General features: G+C 37.3%; 2 protein-coding genes across 3 annotated transcripts in view; one reads left to right on the plus strand and one right to left on the minus strand.

Annotated features, from left to right (window-relative positions):
• The window catches only part of LOC136035673 (tRNA modification GTPase GTPBP3, mitochondrial-like), a 287,196-nt gene that overhangs the window by 104,214 nt on the left and 163,293 nt on the right, over positions 1-19,689 (plus strand). The gene's annotated exons all lie outside the window — the stretch shown is intronic.
• Positions 6,694-17,916, minus strand: LOC136035677 (UDP-N-acetylglucosamine transferase subunit ALG13-like). The gene is made up of 2 exons (XM_065717600.1): positions 17,782-17,916; positions 6,694-7,954 (listed from the first exon to the last, which is right to left on the minus strand). The coding sequence occupies exons 1-2, from the start codon at positions 17,869-17,871 to the stop codon at positions 7,553-7,555; spliced, it is 492 nt and encodes a 163-aa protein (XP_065573672.1). The 5' UTR covers positions 17,872-17,916; the 3' UTR covers positions 6,694-7,552.

Here is a 19,689-nt window from a genome sequence, read left to right on the forward strand (position 1 = left end):
AAAAACTCCATTTTTTAGAATTTCGGTTACTATTGAGCAGGGTCGCTCCTAATCTGAAGTTCGCTACCATGAACTATTTGACTCAAGGGCGGATCAAGAGCAAATTATTGTGGGGGGAGGGGTCAATGTGACAAGGGCACCAATAATTGATAATTTTATTTCAAAATAGGGGGAAAACAGAAAAAAAAACACGGAATAAGAGCGCCAGAAGAAAATCTTGGGGGGCAGGGTCACCTTAGATACGCAAGTGCAGTGGCTTTAGAAGAAAAATATTTCCTTAAAGGTCTACCTTCATTAACGGCCGCTATTGCCTCTTTATTCCTCTTTGAGTTAAAGGAATTCCTAGGGACTAATTTGAAAATGTTTATAAATACCCAAAACCAACTCTTTCAAAACTTCCAGAAGTGAAATTCCCAACATCTTTAAGTGACTCCACTTGAATCTATTCAATGGCACGAGGTAATGAAAGTCAACTAGAGCTCAATAGGAAAACCTTCAGAATTGCTGTGATCAGAGACAGTAAAGTGTTTGAAGCTGACTGTTCTACAGCTAAATTCCAAGGTCCAATCGTACTCTGAATTGTCAACGCGAACATAACGAGCTTAACTTACCACAGAGCAAAGCAAGGATGAGAAGTAAAAATAAAAATAAAACACTTTAATTTGCTCCAAGCTGCGATTTTTCAGGGATTTTCTTTATTTAATGTCACCAGGCTAATAAATGAGCTCACAACTCATCAGAAAATGCAGAGTACGAGAGAAGACAAAAAAAGAACTTCATCACTAACACAAACCTTTACTTGGGTGAAGACCATCAAATTTGAAATCATTGGTTGAAAACATCAATAAAACAGTTCGTGATAACGATCTGCAGTAAGGAGCGACCTGGCTCAATTGTAACCGAAACTCTAAAAAATGGATTTTTGATACCTATAGTTACATCATAAGAATACAATTTTAATAGTGGTTTTAAATATACAAGTTTAGTCTTACCCATAAAAAGTTACAAGCCTGAGAAAATTTGCCTTATTTTAGAAAATAGGGGGAAACGCCCCCTAAAGTCATAAAATTTCAACGAAAATCACACCATCAGATTCAGCGTATCAGAGAACCCTACTGTAGAAGTTTAAAGCTCCTATCTACAGGTATGTGGAATTATGTATTTTTTGTCAGAAGAAAGATCACAGATGCGCGTTTATTTGCTTTTGTTCCTAGGGGTGATCGTATTGACCTAGTGGTCCTAGAATGTCACAAGAGGGCTCATTCGAACGGAGATTAAAAGTTTTAGTTTCCTTTTTAAGTGACCAAAAAATTGGAGGGTACCTAGGCCCCCACCCACGCACATTTTACCCCGAATTTCACCGGTTCAAAATTTCGAGAATGCCACTCGGTTCAGCTTAGTCGAAAACCTAATAATTATGTCTTTGGGGACGACTTCATCCCCCAAAGTTCCAGGGGAGGGGCTGCAAGTTACAAACTTTGACCATTATTTACATACAGTAATGGTTATTATGGAGCGTACAGATGTTTTCAGGGGACTTTTTCACGTTGGGACGAGTAGGGGGGGGGGAGTTACGAGGGAGGATCTTTCCATGGAGGAATTCATCATGAGGGCAGTAATGAGCAGCATTAAAACTTAAAACGAACAGGAAATATTACGTATATAAGGGGATTCGTCTCCTCCACAATACTTTGCTCTTTACGCTAAAGAATTTTTAGTAATTTCAACTATTTATTCTACGGCCTTTATGATTCAGGGGTCATTCTTAAAGAATTGGAGCGAAATTCAAGCTCTAGAGTAAAGAGTGAGGTACTGACGAGGGGGCGAACCCCATCATATACATAATAAAAATACACAAATTTAAAACTTCATTACGTAAGCTAATTCGTAATTTACGTATACTTGTTACGAAAAAAACCTCGTAAAAACATTATAATTGCATTCTTAAGTAACCAAAAATTGGAGGGCAACTAGATCTCCTCTCCCACCCCTTTGTTTTATCAAAATTGACCGATCAAAATTATGAGAAAGCTATTTAGCAAAAAAAAATGTGCAAATTTGCTTTAATTATTCATGTGCGGTGAGCCCAAATAAAAAATGCATTAATTCAAAACATTCAGAAATTAAATAAAAAAAACAAGTTTTTTAACTGCAAGTAAGGAGCGACATTAAAACTTAAAACGAACAGAAATTGTTCCGTGTATGAAAGGGATTGTCCCTCCTCAACGCCTTGCCCTTTATGCTGAAAGTTTTTTATTGTTTTAAAAAATTGAGTTCTGAAAAAGAGACAAAATTTAGCATTAAGAGCGAAGCGTTGAAGAGGGGACAATCCCTTTCATATACGGACCAAATTCTGTTCGTTTTGAGTTTTAATGTCGCTCCTTACTTGCATTTAAAAAACTTGTTTTCTTTATTTAATATATACTGACACATACCTTTACTTGGGTAAAATCCATCAAATTTTAAATCATTGGTTGAAAACATCGATATTATCAAAAGATGGCACAAATGACGAAAGGCAGCCTTAAAAAAAAAGGCTGGTTGCTTAAATCAATCCCTATCCATGCTGCCACAAGGCTAAAGTAAAGAGCATTTTGACACTTTTTTTTTACATGGTTGTGCATTGAATGTTTCAACTCAACACGTTTCTCAACCAAAATTTTCTGGAAAAGTTGCTCCATAATGGAGCAGCTAAAGACAATTGCAAATAAGAAAAATAAATCAACTGGAAAGACCAAGAAGCAAACATCATGCGAAAAGTTTAATCTAATTTTGAAAAATCTTCGTTTCAGATGGCTCCACTCTCTGTAGAAGCTGTCGATGATTAACAGATAGGCGAACATTGTTTGTAAGCCAAGAGTAGGCTCATGATAAGGAGGTTGCCTAGTCTTGTTTAGGTGAAGAAGGCATTAATAATAGAATACTACTCGCTGATTTTGTAACTGAAATGTGCACGGTATCAGCCATAGTTGTGTATACACTTGTAAAACCAACCGATGGAAATAGTAATACTTCAGATCAATTTAGCATTGTCGTAAAGGCAACATTATTTGTAAAGGAGATAAAAGCTCATGTTCCCAAACTTCCAGGAGCTAATTGCATTCCAGAGACCACCAGTCAACTGCTTTACCGTGACCTGACCTTGTCAAAATCTCAGGAGCCCTTGAACAAACAAGTGAAAACAATACTAATCAAATTAACAAGGGTAAGATAAAATAAATAAAACTTTTAGAATCAATTAAGCCAGCAAAGTCATTATATATGAAGGCTACTTGAAAAGGGGTAGGGACAAAACTAAAAGTAACTAGTTAATTGTTAATAACTAAAGTAATAAATAAAGTAACTAGTTAACTAGTTAATTGAAGCCTCTACTATAAGCACTACTCCTACTACTATAAGCACTACTACTTGTGTATGTTTGTCATACTTATGGTTGGTTCTAAGTTGGGTCGTTTCAGCTGTGCTTATACTCCACTATAAGCACTACTCCTACTACTATACTACCTCTACTATAAGCATTACTACTTGTGCATGTTTGTCATGCTTATGGCTGGTTCTAAGTTGGGTCGTTTCAGCTGTGCTTACACTCTACTATAAGCACTACTCCTACTACTATACTACCTCTACTATAAGCACTACTACTTGTGTATGTTTGTCATGCTTATGACTGGTTCTAAGTTGGGTCGTTTCAGCTGTGCTTACACTCTACTATAAGCACTACTCCTACTACTATACTACCACTACTATAAGCACTATTACTTGTGTATGTTTGTCATGCTTATGGCTGGTTCTAAGTTGGGTCGTTTCAGCTGTGCTTACACTCTACTATAAGCACTACTCCTACTACTATACTACCTCTACTATAAGCACTACTACTTGTGTATGTTTGTCATGCTTATGGCTGGTTCTAAGTTGGGTCGTTTCAGCTGTGCTTACACTCTACTATAAGCACTACTCCTACTACTATACTACCTTTACTATAAGCACTACTACTTGTGTATGTTTGTCATGCTTATGGCTGGTTCTAAGTTGGGTCGTTTCAGCTGTGCTTACATTCTACTATAAGCACTACTCCTACTACTATACTACCTTTACTATAAGCACTACTACTTGTGTATGTTTGTCATGCTTATGGCTGGTTCTAAGTTGGGTCGTTTCAGCTGTGCTTACACTCTACTATAAGCACTACTCCTACTACTATACTACCTTTACTATTAGCACTACTACTTGTGTATGTTTGTCATGCTTATGGCTGGTTCTAAGTTGGGTCGTTTCAGCTGTGCTTACACTCTATTATAAGCACTACTCCTACTACTATACTACCTCTACTATAAGCACTATTACTTGTGTTTGTTTGTCATGCTTATGGCTGGTTCTAAGTTGGGTCGTTTCAGCTGTGCTTACATTCTACTATAAGCACTACTCCTACTACTATACTACCTCTACTATAAGCACTACTACTTGTGTATGTTTGTCATGCTTATGGCTGGTTCTAAGTTGGGTCGTTTCAGCTGTGCTTACACTCTACTATAAGCACTACTCCTACTACTATACTACCTCTACTATTAGCACTACTACTTGTGTATGTTTGTCATGCTTATGGCTGGTTCTAAGTTGGGTCGTTTCAGCTGTGCTTACACTCTATTATAAGCACTACTCTTACTACTATACTACCTCTACTATAAGTACTATTACTTGTGTTTGTTTGTCATGTTTATGGCTGGTTCTAAGTTGGGTCGTTTCAGTTGTGCTTACACCTGAACCATGACTTCCTGTTTGAACTTCTTTGAACTAAGGATGCTAAGGCTTTTTTCTAAGTTGTGTTTGTTATGGAAAAGCAGTGTGGTCTTCGTTGCTATTTATATACATATATAAAAAAAATGGTGATCCAACCATGGTGATTTAACCAAGAAGATGACCATGGTCTAACAACCTATCCTTACTTGGACCTCCCATTACGCAACGGATATGAAAGCGAATGTTTCCTACCTTCAAATGTATTAGAAGCAAATAATTGGTACACCAACTACCGAACGATACCTGCCCCTCATTACAAAGATTACCCTGTACAATAGCTAATTGTTTCTTAATTGTCCCCCCATGTTTTACAATTTGAACCACATTCGGTTTTCTAATATGTAACACAACACAAAAGTTGTCAACCCCTCAAAATTTTTAACATGGTTATCTAACTTTTTTACTAAGAAGGTGACAGTGTTCTCTTGCACGCCCCTTCATGCATCAGATTCGAAAGCGAATCTTTCCAACCTTCAAATGCATTAGAAGTAAATAATCTGCTCGTCAATTAGCAAAAGATACCCAGCCCTCATTAAAAAAGGTTACCCAGGCATAAGAGCTAATTATTACTTATATGTCCCTCCTTTGTCTTAAAATCTACACCAGCTATGTTTTTCTACAACACAAAAGTTGCCAAGTCCTTGAAACCTTTAAAATGGTATATCACATGAATGAAGTCTTGCACAAAAAATATAGATGGATCTCGTATACTCTGATCACCTTATCAAGGACTAATGACGAGTAATGATAATAATAATAAAAGACTATCTGTCTTGGTTCAAAAGCAGACTTTCTTGCTGCAGTAAACTTTCTAATATCACTACTAAGAAAACAGCGAGGGTAAAGCTCCTATTGCCTTGGCCATTGGACCAAACAGCCGTCGCATATCTCAAGCCCTTTTTGGTTTTAGTTCAACTTCAATATGCAACTGCGGCCCACTAATAAGAGGCTTGAACCGACCCCCAAAATTTTTATGCAACTCGTAAAAACGAAACAAAAATGCACACAAACATATTTCTGATGCAAACATGTAAATTGTATTCTTGTGCTCCCCGCCCCTCGAAAAAATCATGGATACGACCTTTCTAGGGCCCCTTTTCGGGAGCATGCAAGTATTATACGTAGCTTTCCAAAATAACGTGCCATATTCATCATAAGGCATGAGGTTCACATTCTTCGTAAAACCGCAACTGTCAAACGCTTACTACTTTCTAGAAATATGCTGAAATCGGTAGTCAAAAAGAAAAAAAAAGACTAAACCAAAGCGTTATTCCTAATACTACTGCTACTAAAAACTCACTGCAGCACCAAGCCGCCTGAAACCAACACAGCTACGTGCACTCCTCCTCCATCCCAGTCTATTCAAAGCCTCCCTCTTTACACCCTCCCAGGAAGTTACCATTTCCCTTAAACCTTTTCTTAAGATATCCTCCCACCTCACTCGGGACGACCTACTTTTCGTTAGCCCTAGACGGTTGGCCGACAAGATCCTTCATCCACAGAACATTCCCTAGCCATCTCAACCTTTCTCTCGTTACAGCCCTAGAAACCGGGTTTGATCCGTATTTTCCGTACACCTTACTGGTTTCAGATACGGGCGGTCAGTTGGGTACCCAAAAAAAAACTTATGCAGTTTCTGAGGAAAATATTTAACAAACCCTCCTCCGTTTTTCGGAGCGCCCACACTTCAGATCTATACTTAGCCAATGTAGCTTCCAATATTCTAATCTTTAGTCGCAGACTTATCCTACAGCACAACAAAAAATAAAAAAAGATACATATACAAAATATCAGAATAAAAATAGATAGAATAGAAAAAAAGACCGAATACATTTATATCAAGGTATATTAGCAGTTCTTAGGCTTGTAACTACACACCTATCTTCAATATATAAGTAAAAATTTACGGGTATAATCATTCAAAAAAGAAGAAAACCCATAATAATCTATTAAGTTTTGTATATCGAGCTTTACATGAAAAAAAGCACTTTTCAACGAAAAATGTTTTCAAAATATTTACTTTAATTCAGTATCCAAATAAAATCCAAAAAACCAAAACCAGGGACACAAAAAAAACACGTTGGTTTAATGTAGAAGAGATTTGTTACATCATATCATATAGAGATTTGTTACATAATACATCATAGAATATACAGCATATATTCTATTCGCATGCCTATCTGAACGTTCAGTAAATCTAGTGGCATAATTTTCCCAATAATTTAGATTTGAAAAAAAAATATGAATTAAATATGTATTATAATTTATTATTATCATAAATTAATTTTTCATTTTAAATTTTGTAAAAGCCATTTAGCCCAAAAAAGTAAAATTAATATGCAAATTTCGTTTTAATTATTCATGTACGGTGAGCCAAAACCAAAACCTACATTATTTCAAAAACGTTCAGAAATGAAATGAAAAAACAATTTTATTTTTACTGAAAGTAAGCAGCGACATTAAAACTTAAAACGAAAAGAAATCATTCCGTACATGAAAGGGGTTGTCCCCTCCTCAACGCCCCGCTCTTTACGCTAAAGTTTGACTCTTTCTCACAACTCTACTTTTTAAAACAATAAAAAAGCTTTAGCATAAAGAGCGGGCGTTGAGGAGGGGACAGGTCCTTTCATACACAGAATAATTTCTGATCGTTTTAAGTTTTAATGTCGCTGCCTACTTTCATTTCAAAATACTTGTTTTTTTTTAATTTATTTAATAAAAAAATGGATCCAGTTGACACAGCAGTCTACAACTTTTATACAACCGAGTCAAGAAATTTCACAAAATTCAATGTCTGTGGGGAGTCTAACACTCTGAATTTAAAGGAAGAGGCACTTTTTAAGGTCTCTGTAAGAGTATTCGGGGTGCAGCAAAGAGCATTATGGTTTGCTTGCAACTTTTTAGCTAGTTCCATTTGGTGGTTGCCCATAAGTTGGTTATTTACAACTATAATTAATCTTTTCTTCCACTCAAGGGCTTCCAGACATGAGCCAGCACCGGCATGACTAATGACTAAATCTGAGCAGCGAAAATCGTCCGTGATGTCCTCTTTTAACGAGTATGTTTCCACTTCTAATTCTGAACTATTCTCCAAATTCGGTTTTTTGCCTCTTCCATACTGGATAATAATTTTGGAAATTTTTTCTTCTTTCAACACCTAAATAAATCAAAATTTAGATAAAGTTTGAAATTCATCAACTAAAGGGCAGTTCTAATATCCAAGAAAGAGCAGCGAGAAAATCGTAAATTTTATTAGCAAGAAAAAGGGTAGTCGAGAAAAACTACGAATCGCATTTACTAACCATGCATTTAATTCATCGCAATAATTTCCCAAAGGTTCCTAAGCATTCAAAGGAGAGGAAAAACATACAATTAAATTAAGCACTAAATCAAAACAAAAAATTCATCAGAATTAAAACGTCACTCATAAGAAAAAATTATGGTTGAAAAAAGATACATTAAGTAAACTACATAAATAAATTAAATAGACCTGATCAAACATACACAAAAACAAGCAAGAGCCAAGAGCTCATATGACACTTGTGACAAGAGAACGGATCCGGCCCGGTTATGTCAATCACGTACCTAGAACTTGTGCTTATTCTCGAGCTCACCAACGCACTAGAAATTCCCCCAACTCCCCCAAAGAGACCGCATCCGGTCTGGTTACGTCAATCACGTATCTAGAACTTGTGTTTATTCTTCCCATCAAGTTTCATCCCGATCTCTCTACTCTAAGCGTCTTCAACGATTCCCGGTTTCAAGGATTTCCGTTTCCCCCTCCAACCCTCAATGTCCCCGGATCGATCCAAAATGAAAATGAAGCATCTGAGACATGAGATCTTTCTATATATCAAGTTTCATTAAGATCCGATCACCCATTCGTACGATAAACATACCTCAATTTTCACGATTTCCCCTCCCTCCAAACCCCCCCCCCCACAGGTGGTCGAATCGGTGAAACGACTTTTATCAAGTTAATTTGTGCAGGTCCCTGACATTCCTACCAATTTTCATCGTCTAGCACGTCCAGAAGCGCCGAAATCGTCAAAGCACTGGAAATCCCATCCCCATAACTCCTCCAAAGAGAGCGGATCCGGTCTGGTTATGTCAATTACGTATCTAGGACTTGTGCTTATTCTTCCCACCAAGTGTCATTCCGATTTCTCCACTCTAAGCACTTTCTAAGATTTCCGGTTTCCCCCTCCAACCCCCAACCTCAAAAGTCACAAGATCCAGCCCGGATTCAATAAGAGCTCTGAGACACGATGTCCTTCTAAATATCAAATTTTGTTAAGATCCGATCACCCATTCGTAAGTTAAAAATACCTCACTTTTTCTAATTTTTCCGAATTAACCTTCCATCCACTCCTCCTCCCCCCAGATGATCGAATCGAGGAAATGACTATTTCTAATTCAATCTGGCCCAGTCCTTGATACGCCTGCCAACTTTCATCGATCTAGCTTATCTGGAAGTGATCGAACTAGCAAAACCGGGACCGACAGACCGAGGGAGGGACAGAAATTGCGATAGCTACATGGCACTTGGCCAACGGATAAGTGCTATAAAAATAGAAAAGCAAAGAGAAGAAGAAAAACATTTAAGAAGACACAAAGCTGTCTACAGTTTTTACGAATCAGTTAATCGGATGCCATCGAGTGTGGTGAATCGAGCTGATTCAGGCTTTATATTTGACAAAATATGACTCGCCGTAGCAGGAATGAAAAGTGAACTTACAGAAGCAGTCTAGGAAAATTATGAAAAAAGGGGTCAACCTTAAACAAATTGCTATACAAATGATTCGCTACCCGACCAAAAATATGTGCTGATTCCGAATCCAAAAAGTTTACCGCTATTTCACAAATTTGAGTTTTTGGGGGGTTGAATTTGAGGTTGAGGCAAAAAATGTTGATTGAGTAAATACCAGCGAATGTGATTAGATATGTCATTTCTACGCTCGTTTTTCGCTGATCAACATGAAACTAAATGTTTAAAGTGAAAAGAATTGGTTGGGGCTTAAAGCCTTGAGAGAGAGTAAGGTTGGGGCAGAGGTTCTAAGAAAATTGCAAAGAAGGGGTCAACCTCAACCAAATTGCTATACAAATGGTTCTTTCACTACCCGACCAAAAATAGGTACTGATTCCGGATCCGAACAGTTTGCCGCACTATCTTTTTCACAAATTTGAGTGTTTTGAAGTTGAGTTTGAGGTTGAGGCAAAACATTTTGATAAAATAAATACCAGCAAGTGTGATTAGATATGTCATTTCTATGCTCTTTTTTGCTGATGAACATGAAACTAAATATTTAAAGTAAAAAGAATTGTTTGGGGCTTAAAGCTTTGAGAGAGAGTGAGGTGGAGGGAGAGGTTCAGTCTGCAGGTGTGTATTAAACTTGGCCTATGGCAAAACATTTGCAGCCTCGCGTCTTGGTAACAACCAAGACTGGGTCCATGTAAAGTTTAGCATGCCTGGAACCTCAGTTTTGTGAAAGTGAGTAAGAGTGAGGAGAAGGAGACGAAGTTGAAACGCATATTTGGCTACAACAAAAAAAACATTCTGTCAAAGAGCTTCTCGAGACAAAACACTATTTCCAAAAAAGGGATCAATATACTCAGATATAGTGCAACACATAAATCAATTATAGAAGGCAGATAAAAATCCCAGTAACACAGAGATTCATTGGATAGTGGCAAAGCTAGTCAAAAACTTGGTCTTCTTCTTCGCTACCATCGTCTTCAAGGTTTCTTGCATCAACGGTTTCGCAGTTAGTTCCTTTACGATTGCCACAAGTCCAGGTACATTTTAAGCCATGCTTTTTGTAAGAAGATCGCAGCGTCGAACACTCACTCTTGCAATTACAGTTATACACTGAGAGAAGGGAAGGCAGTGCCTCCCTGGCGAAGCTCATATTTCGCTAAAATAAACTGGTCTTGTAGTAAGATGAACGGAATTCCATAGCGCTGAGACTATCAACTAGACTGCGGCTTCCTTGCTGATGATGAACCTTTACTGCGAGTCCTACTGGAAGAGGAGATTTAATAGCCCTGGGTCGAGTGGCTTACATGATGCTTTGGCCAATGACAGCTATTTTCAGTTTAGTATTTTTGCCCACGAACAAGTTCTCCAGGAAGAACTTCAGAATCTGTGGCAGGTATTTCAAATTTTCTTCAAGATTTTTGCAACCACTACTCCATAGCCAAGCCTCTCTTCGACGAGCTCCTTCACGTAACATTGGCTATACACAGGCACTTCCGAATCACTGAGAAACTCACTCATCATGTTGAAAAAATCACGAACTGTGAACTGTTCGTCATCATTCGCTTCAAAGGGCCGCAATCACCTCTTCAAATGCTTGCTTTTGATCCATGTTTACTTTCCTAGCCCCCTTTTTTCGAGTGTGTCAGTCCAATTTCCTGAATGTTTCAAAGGGAGGTTCTTGCCAGATACAAAGTTGCAGTAACATGTGTTGTGATATACAACATCTGCTGCATGCAGATCCAAATTCGCTGCAAGAATTTGGCCGTAAGCTTTCTCAGACCAGCGATCATTTCGTTTTTGACAAAGTCAAACTAGTGTCTCACTGAACTCTGTTGTGCGCACAGGAAAGCTATTGTCCTTCTTGTGAGTCTTCTCAAAAACCACTCTGCTCGAAGAAAGTAAACGATCGATTTTGACATCGAATTGTTCTATCAGGCGATTTGAACTCCTCCTCTGGGACTCGTTTTGCTTGAGTAAGAATCGCAAGTGCTGATCAATGGCCATTGCATTTGTGTAAGAACATCGGCATGACTTGTGAAAACAATCCCCTACAACAGCTGTCACATCAGTTCGTTTTCACTTTTTACTTGATTCGTTTATGGTTCTCGCTCCTACATATCACAGCAACTTTCTCGTCCGCTTCGAGTATTTCTTTCCTATAGATTAAACTAATCATCATTCTAGACTAGAATTCCAGCACATAAAATGACGTAACGATTCACTTTAAGTGAAAGGAAAACCAAACAAATTTTAAATTTTCAGGTATTTTTCTAGTTCGAATTACTAACTACTACTACTACTAATAATAATAATAATAATAATAATAATAATAATAACTCACTGCAGCACCAAGCCGCCTGAGGCCAACACAGCTACACACGCTCCTCCTCCAACCTAATCTATTCAAGGCCTCCCTCTTTACACCTTCCCAGGAAGTTCCCGTTTCCTTTCGATCTTTATTTATGACATTTTTCGTACAACCTACTGTTTGAAATACAGTCAATCAGCCGGATACCCAGAACAATCCGTGGGTAGTTTCTCTGGAAAACATCTAGTAAATTTTCGTCCGCTTTTCGGAGCGCCCATGCTTCAGAGCCATATTTGACCACCGTCATCACTGTAGCTTCTGATATTCTAATCTTGCTTTGCAGACTTATCTTCCTATTCTTCCAAACTTCTTTTTAACTGTGAAAAAAAAACAACGAAAAACACCCTGAGCCTTAGCTATTCTACTTTTAACATCTTCACTGCTCCCACCGTCTTTACTAATAATACTACCAAGGTAAGTGAAGGTACCCACCTGATCAATCTTTTCGATACTCAGCGTCACCTTTTCATCTTCACTTATTCCTAGCCTTAGTGACTTAGTCTTCCTAACATTAATTTTTAAACCTGTTTTAGCACCCTGAACTCGCAAAACCTTTAAAAATTCATTCATTTTGCTCATACTTTCATCTAATATGCTTAGATCATCAGCATAATCTAAGTCAAGGAGAGTTTCTGCTCCCCAATTTATTCCGTGGTCTCCAATTGCCTTTCCTGTGCTCTTTAAGACAAAGTCCATCAAAATGATCCATATGAAGGGGGATAGAACACAATCCTCATTAACTCCTGATTTAATACAAAACCGGTTGCTAATCTCATTTCCTACTTTAACCGCAGCAGTATTATTCTCGTACATAGCACAAATCACTTTAATGAATTTACCACTAAGATTATCACTTAGACACCATAAAATTATCAATCAGACACTATAAATATTTTTGCAGTTTACATAATAACTAAATTTTCTTTTAAATTAATCTTTTTATCAAATTAATCTTTTTAATCTTTTTAATTTTCTTTTTATTAAATTAATTTTCTTCTAAATTTAATAACATAATAACTAAACTTTAAATTTTCAGGAATTATTCTAGTTTCAATTGACAAATCAGATATTTTGTTAATTCGTGTAACTCAAATTTACCTCTATTTCTGCCGCAAACCTTTACCAGCATCAGCATCAAACCTTTGCCAGTTAACTAATTTTAAAATGTTGGTATTTTTCTAGTTTGAATTAAAAAATTAAATATATGACTCAGACACCATAAATATTTTTTGTACTTTACATAATAACTTTAGCGATTCTGTTAAAATTCTCAGAAATTATTCTAGTTTTAATCGGCAAATTTCTTGTTAATTCTTGTACCCCAAATTTACCTCTGTATCTACCGCAAATCTTTCCCAGCATCAGCTAGTCTTTTTGGTCAACCGTCTAGGGCTAAATAGAAAACAGGTCATCCACGGTCGGGGTGGGAGGATGTAAAGAGTGAGGCTTTGAATACATTGGGATTGAGGAGGAGCGTGCGTAACTGTGTTGGACTCAGGCGGCCTGGTACTGCGGTGAGTTGACAGTAGTAGTAGTAGTATCATCAAAATAGCGTGAGCTGCAGCAATACTCAGTTTTAATTTCGGAAAGCTTACTGATGTTACTCAAAAAGGGGTATAGCTTGTTACTCAAAAAGGGGTATAGCTTTTCTCACTTGTAAAGAAGTGAATGTTTAGGTGCTTTTTGTACCTTGTCCTCTTGAAGACGAAATTCTTTTTTGGACAGCGGGGGTAGGAAAAAACATCCTACCCCCGCTGTCCAATTGTACCCCCGCAATGATTTTACATTGCTCTGCAATTTCCCTTTGAGGGCCATGCCGTAGTCAGTTGTTTGGTCATTATTAGAATGACCTAGTAATGGTGGTCGTTATTAGGCTATGCCGTCGTTAGTTGTTTGGTCATTATTAGGATGACCTAGTAATGGTTGCCATTATTATGCTATGCCATCGTCAGTTGTTTGGTCATTATTAGCATGACTTAGCAATGGTTGTCATTATTAGGCTATGCCGTCGTCAGTTGTTTGGTCATTATTAGAATGACCTAGTAATGGCTGTCGTTATTAGGCTATGCCGTCGTCAGTTGTTTGGTCATTATTGGGATGACCTAGTAATGGTTGTCATTATTAGGCAATTACCATAATAGATTGGAATCATATTGTCACAATAGATTGGGATGGAGGAAAAGCGTGTGTAGATGTGCTGGCCTCAAACAGCTTGGTGTTGCGGTGAGTTAGTAGTAGTAGTAATCTAGGTCCCACTCCTATCTTTAATACAAGTCCAGGCTGCCAGGTTGAGCACTTTCTTTCAAAATCTTAACATGCCAGCATTTTGCTCTTAGGATGGCTGAATCTTCCAAATCCTTTGCAAATTTATTACAGTGATATCCCTTTCACATCTCCTTAATTTGGGAGCCAGCATCCCCCCCAGAAAATTCCCCCACATTCAAATTCAAAATAGGTAACAAAGGACTTATAAAGAAGGACTAACCTCTCAGTTTCCAATCGAATGAGAATCCTTGAAGTTTCTAGGACCACAAAGGAGAGGTGATGGATGATTAAGGAGTAAATAGCGACGAATAGCGACGAAAAACACACTGCCTTTCCATCACAAACACAAAAATCAAGAAGAAAAATAGGTAATTTCTCAAGACAGTGGGAAACATATTCACTAAATGCTCTATACACAAATTTAATTACAAATGACCTTACGAAATATTATAAAAAGCCGATGAATATTAACACAGAACCAGTCACAAATAGACCTATGAGATCCGCAGCCAAAAAAGCAAGGCTGGCATTAAAAACGTGTTTTCAAATCATTCCCTTTCATTTCAATGAATTGCCTCGTTTCGTCACAATTTATTTATCAGTCCTGGTTGAACTTTGCTGAGGTAAGGATACTGGGATTGTTTTGAAAAATTTTTCATTTTAGTTTTACTGATTTTATCCTGTTATAAGTTGTTTCTTCTTATATATTTTTGTATTGCTGAGGACGGCCCTTGGACATAGGGCCGAAATCTTCATTCTAATTTGTTTTCCACTGTCTTGAGAAATTCCCTATTGTTCTTCTTGTTTTTGGTGTTTATGATTAAGGGGCAGTCCCCTCCTATATGGATTTATCAATTTTCCATGATAATTCTGCTAATTTTGGGATTGATTGTTGCTCTTTACTTTCATAATAAATGGACCAAAAATATTCCCAGAAATAAGAAGAGATTAAATAAAATTTTCACCACCGATCCCCCTACCACTTCCTTAGAGCTAATTGTGTATTTACCTGAAGTCTAAATGAGAGTTAGGATATTTCACCATTAAAATGTACCCTGTTAGGCATCAGTTCCCCTCCCTAACAACGAAACAATCAGAGAACCATATTGTAGAGGTTTAAAGCTCACGTCAATAAATGTTTGTCATAATTTTTACCAAAGAAAGATCTTAGAATGCATTTGGGTGAAAAAGAATGTGAGAGGGGGTTGGTTACCCTCTGGTCAATTTTAGTCTTAAAAAAGACACTAGAACTTTCGACTTCCAATTGAATGGCCCCCTTCCAAAGTTTATACGACCAACTTGTATTGCAGTGTTGTTTGTAATATAATCTTTGTATAGGCCTATTTTTTCTAGCTCCTCTCCCCATGGGCCTGTTCAAATATATACAAGTATTTGTGAGTCATAAATTGATTGCTTGATTTTATTGAAGCTTTCCCATAAAAAACTTAAATCTTAACAATGGGCAACTTGCAGAGCTTAGTCCCTGCCCAAGGGGCTAGAAGGGGGGTGGTCAGACCCAGACACAGGGTTGTTTGATCTTTGTACTATTTTGAACAAAATGATTATCCCAAAATTTTTATCGGATGCGTTTGGGGAATTTGCCCGACTCGCAAAAAATCTAACTGTGTATAGGCGAATTTTGACGCGTTTAGTAAAAAAAAAATTTCGACTAATGGTCTCTTACCAAGCAAAATCATAGTGCCAAGTAGGGCCTATAGTCTACAGACCTAAACATAGACATTGCCTTCATATTTTTTTTGAATATACCATAATTTTCATTATTTTTTTTTTAAATTTGTATTCAAGAAATTAAGGGAAACCTTTCTTTGCGACACTGAGGATCGAACCGTGGTTCCAGAAGTTTCAGGGCTTGGCTCTATCCACTAAGCTGTCACAAAGTGAGAAGATGGAATATTTAGATAGAACATGAAATAGACACGAAAGAAGAGCAGATCATCTCAAAAAAAAAATGAACAAAGAAAACAATTGTTCAGGGTGGTGGACATTCCCCTAAAGCCGTCCCTCATATGGGATCGATGCTAATTCAGCAACTCCCACCCAGAGAAGATTACCCCACAGAGAATCCCCTCGCACAACACATTGTGGGGACAATTTTTAGATTCTAACGGCAGTAGCACAATTACTAACAATAAGTTGAAAACTTCTAATTTTCCAGGGTGATAGATTTACCTTGATTGGGATGCTGATGGCTAATCTGGAGACCGTAACATGAGTTCAAGGCTAATAGCCCCCCTCTGAAAAAAGACAATTTCCACCCAGAAACAATTATCCCCCTCCCCAGAGAATCCTCCTCGCATTTAAAATTGCGGGGCAACTTTTAGACTCTAATGGCAGTAGCACAAATTCTAGTAATATGTATAAAACGTCTAATTTATTCTATTGTGACAGATTTAATTCGAGTGGGGATGGTGATGGCAAACCTAGAGCCCCTAACATGGTTCAAGGTTAAACCACTCCCCCCCCACAAAAAAAAGACAATTCCCAACCAGAGACGATTACCCCCGAAGAATTTCTTCACATGTAAAGCTGCAGGGACAATGTTTTAGATTCTAGCGGAAATAGCACAAATTCTACAATATGTAAGAGAATCCTAATTTATTTTATGGTAATAGATTTAGCTTGAGTGGGGAGGTAATGGCTACCCCAGCACCCCTCAGATTGGTTCTAGGCTACTACCTCCCTGAAAAACGACAACTCTCACCTATAGACGATTACCCCCGGGTAATCCCCCTCACGTGTAAAATTGAGCAGCCAAAGGGTAAAGTATGACAAATAAAAAGAGTGAAGCTAAGAAGAAATTTTGGAACAGTCAGCCTATTTTTTTTTTCTTCAAAGAGGACTTTTGATGAATATTAGTGAATTTATTGAGTGGCCTCTTGGCTCCTCCAACATACCTCCTCTACAACCACCAAAATTTTAGGTAGACAGGTAGGACCAAAGAAGGAAATAGAATCACACAAAGATTTTCCATAACTATTACCGAAGAACCGAATTGTCTCGGAGGTAGTTCATTTCATCCCCACAAGGCCGTATCCAGGATTTGTTTTCAGGGGAGGGGGGTACAAAAAACTTCAAAAAACGCATCGTTTTTATTCATTTTGTTACGTTTTTACGAGTTGGACAAACATTTTAGGGGGGGGGTCAAACCCCCTACCCGCCTGGATACGGCCTTGCGTGCTCACAACCAAATCATTTGCTAAAAGGCGGGCGCGCTGCAACTTATTTAAAGCTGACAAGGGATTTTCAGTCTGTACTATTGGAAGCATAAAGTGGGTTCTAGGCCTAGTCCTTTTTAACATCGTCGATAGGGTCTATATGCCAAAATATACATAGGGTGTTGGTATAAAATAGCATTACTTTTATTTTTATTATTATGAATTTTATTTACTAATTTTTATAATTTTGTCTTTTTTATTTTTTTTTTCGTGTTTTTTGGTGGAGGGACGAAATTGTCCGCGGGGAAAATAATCCACGGTGGGGCGGCGGAATTACCCAGGCCATTCACACACGCTTGCTTACCCTATCAGTCTTATTATAAATAAAAACATATCTAAAACAAAATCGAATTCACCTTTTTGAATTCTTCGGACTCGACAACTTGGATAAGTTTGTCGAACATGGTGGTACCAACCGTCACAAAAACAACTTGTTTCATTGCCATTGGAAAATCATTGAAGTCGTATCAGTGCTGCCTGAAAAAAGCTTATATTTGAAAAACAAAGACAGTTTCCACAAAAACTCTGCATAGAGAAAGTGTATTCTGTCTGATTTTCAGAGGAGGGGTGGGTGGGGGGTCCTTCAGAAAAAATTAATCGGAGAGGAATGCCCCCTTATACCTTTGGAATACCCACTTATACGTTTGTGTACACGTAAGTATTTGATAACACAGTTTGTGGCCACATTCTATTGAGACAATTAGTTGTAAGAATAAACATCAAATAAGTGCTGATCTGAGCCCCTCATTAAATTCGTTCCCCTCTTTTGTTTATATTTACTGTATTTTTAATAATGGGAAACTGCAAAGTTGGTAACAATTGGCCGTAATTTAGGTTCATCAAATTCCAAAATGATTTTTTGGTTTAATATTTGGGTCATATTTCAGTCATGCTTGTTGAAAAATCAAAATTACACACGATTACAACCTACTAATCTAATCTAATCTACTAATCTACTAATGCTACTAAATACTAATCTACTAAATACTAACCTACTAATGCTAATACTGTGTCCCTTCCGTATTGTTTTTAGTTGAGCAATGATCAACTTTTAAGCGTAAAGTTTAAACTGACCAAAAACAGTAAAGATAATTTTTTGAAATTAGAAAATTTACAAGGTTGGACAAACATTCATCAAGTCGAAATACCATCCAAAGTTCACTAGCCAATATCTTGGAAGGTTACAAACGAAACCTTTAACGAATTATATTCTTAACTATAAGGAATAAGACGACATTAAGCAAACTTTGTAAGTTGTGCAACATGAAACTGATATTTTGTGAAATAAAAATGCTTTGTTTTCTCTGATATTAAACTGAAAATAAAAACAGGTTTTTAAACTGAAAGTAAGGAGCAACATTATAGCTTAAAACAAACAGAATTATTCCGTGCCTGAGGAGGAACTGCCTCTTCCTCAACCGTTAGTCTTTACGCTAAAATCTTCAAGTTCTTAAAAAAAGATTCTCGTTCAAATTTATCAGTCCTTATGTTTGCAGAGTATCTCTTAAAGAGTTATGACAAAAAGTCAAACTTTAGCGTAAAGAGTGAGAGTCGAGGAAGGGGCAGTCCCCCTCATATACAGAACAACATGGGTTAATTTGAAGTTATAACGTTGCTCCATAATTTCACATCAAAAACGTTGTTTTTTTATTTATTTTCTGACAGTCTCTCAGACACTACCAGGAAATTCTCTTCCCTCCCTCCAAAGTGTAAAATTTCCCCTGAAAACTTTTTTTCTCATGGGAAAATCCCCCTTGCAGAAATTTCCCTTCAAATTCTTTTCAAACATTTCCCAATAACAAATATTATATTTGAACAAAGGGCAAATTGCGTAACTCACAGCCTTTTTCCAATGGGCTATGTGGGATCTTGTCATCCTCATAAGGCATAGTTATTGAACATTTTAACTATGTTGAATCATTTGACTGTTTCAAAGAATTGATCTGATGTCTTTGAAGAAAAAACGGACGTGGGAGGGGGGCTTGTTACCCTCACATATTGTTGTTTACTTAAAAATGCACTATAACTTTTTATTTCCGTTCGAATGAGCCCTCTTTCGGTCGCCTAGGAATTAGACTTCTAGCCAGGAAAGTGTTTCAATGATAAGTTTTATTATAAGTAGTTCCCTGGTAGAGTTTGCTAATGGTTCCTTCGCCTTTGAAACAGTCAGCCGACGTTAAAGTTCACAAGATGATGTTTGAAGTATCAAATCCTCATGAAAATTTAGAGATAGTCAAACTTTTTTATGCCAAAAGTTTCAATAA

This window comes from Artemia franciscana, chromosome 14, assembly GCF_032884065.1.
Source record: "Artemia franciscana chromosome 14, ASM3288406v1, whole genome shotgun sequence".
In the NCBI taxonomy this organism is placed as follows: Eukaryota; Metazoa; Arthropoda; class Branchiopoda; order Anostraca; family Artemiidae; genus Artemia; species Artemia franciscana.

Coding starts and splice junctions, on each gene's coding strand:
- LOC136035677 (XM_065717600.1), bottom strand. CDS start 17,871: ATGGCAATGAAACAAGTTGTTTTTGTGACGGTTGGTACCACCATGTTC. Junction 7,955..17,781: donor AGTCCGAAGAATTCAAAAAG/GTGAATTCGATT, acceptor TGATTTATTTAG/GTGTTGAAAGAAGAAAAAAT.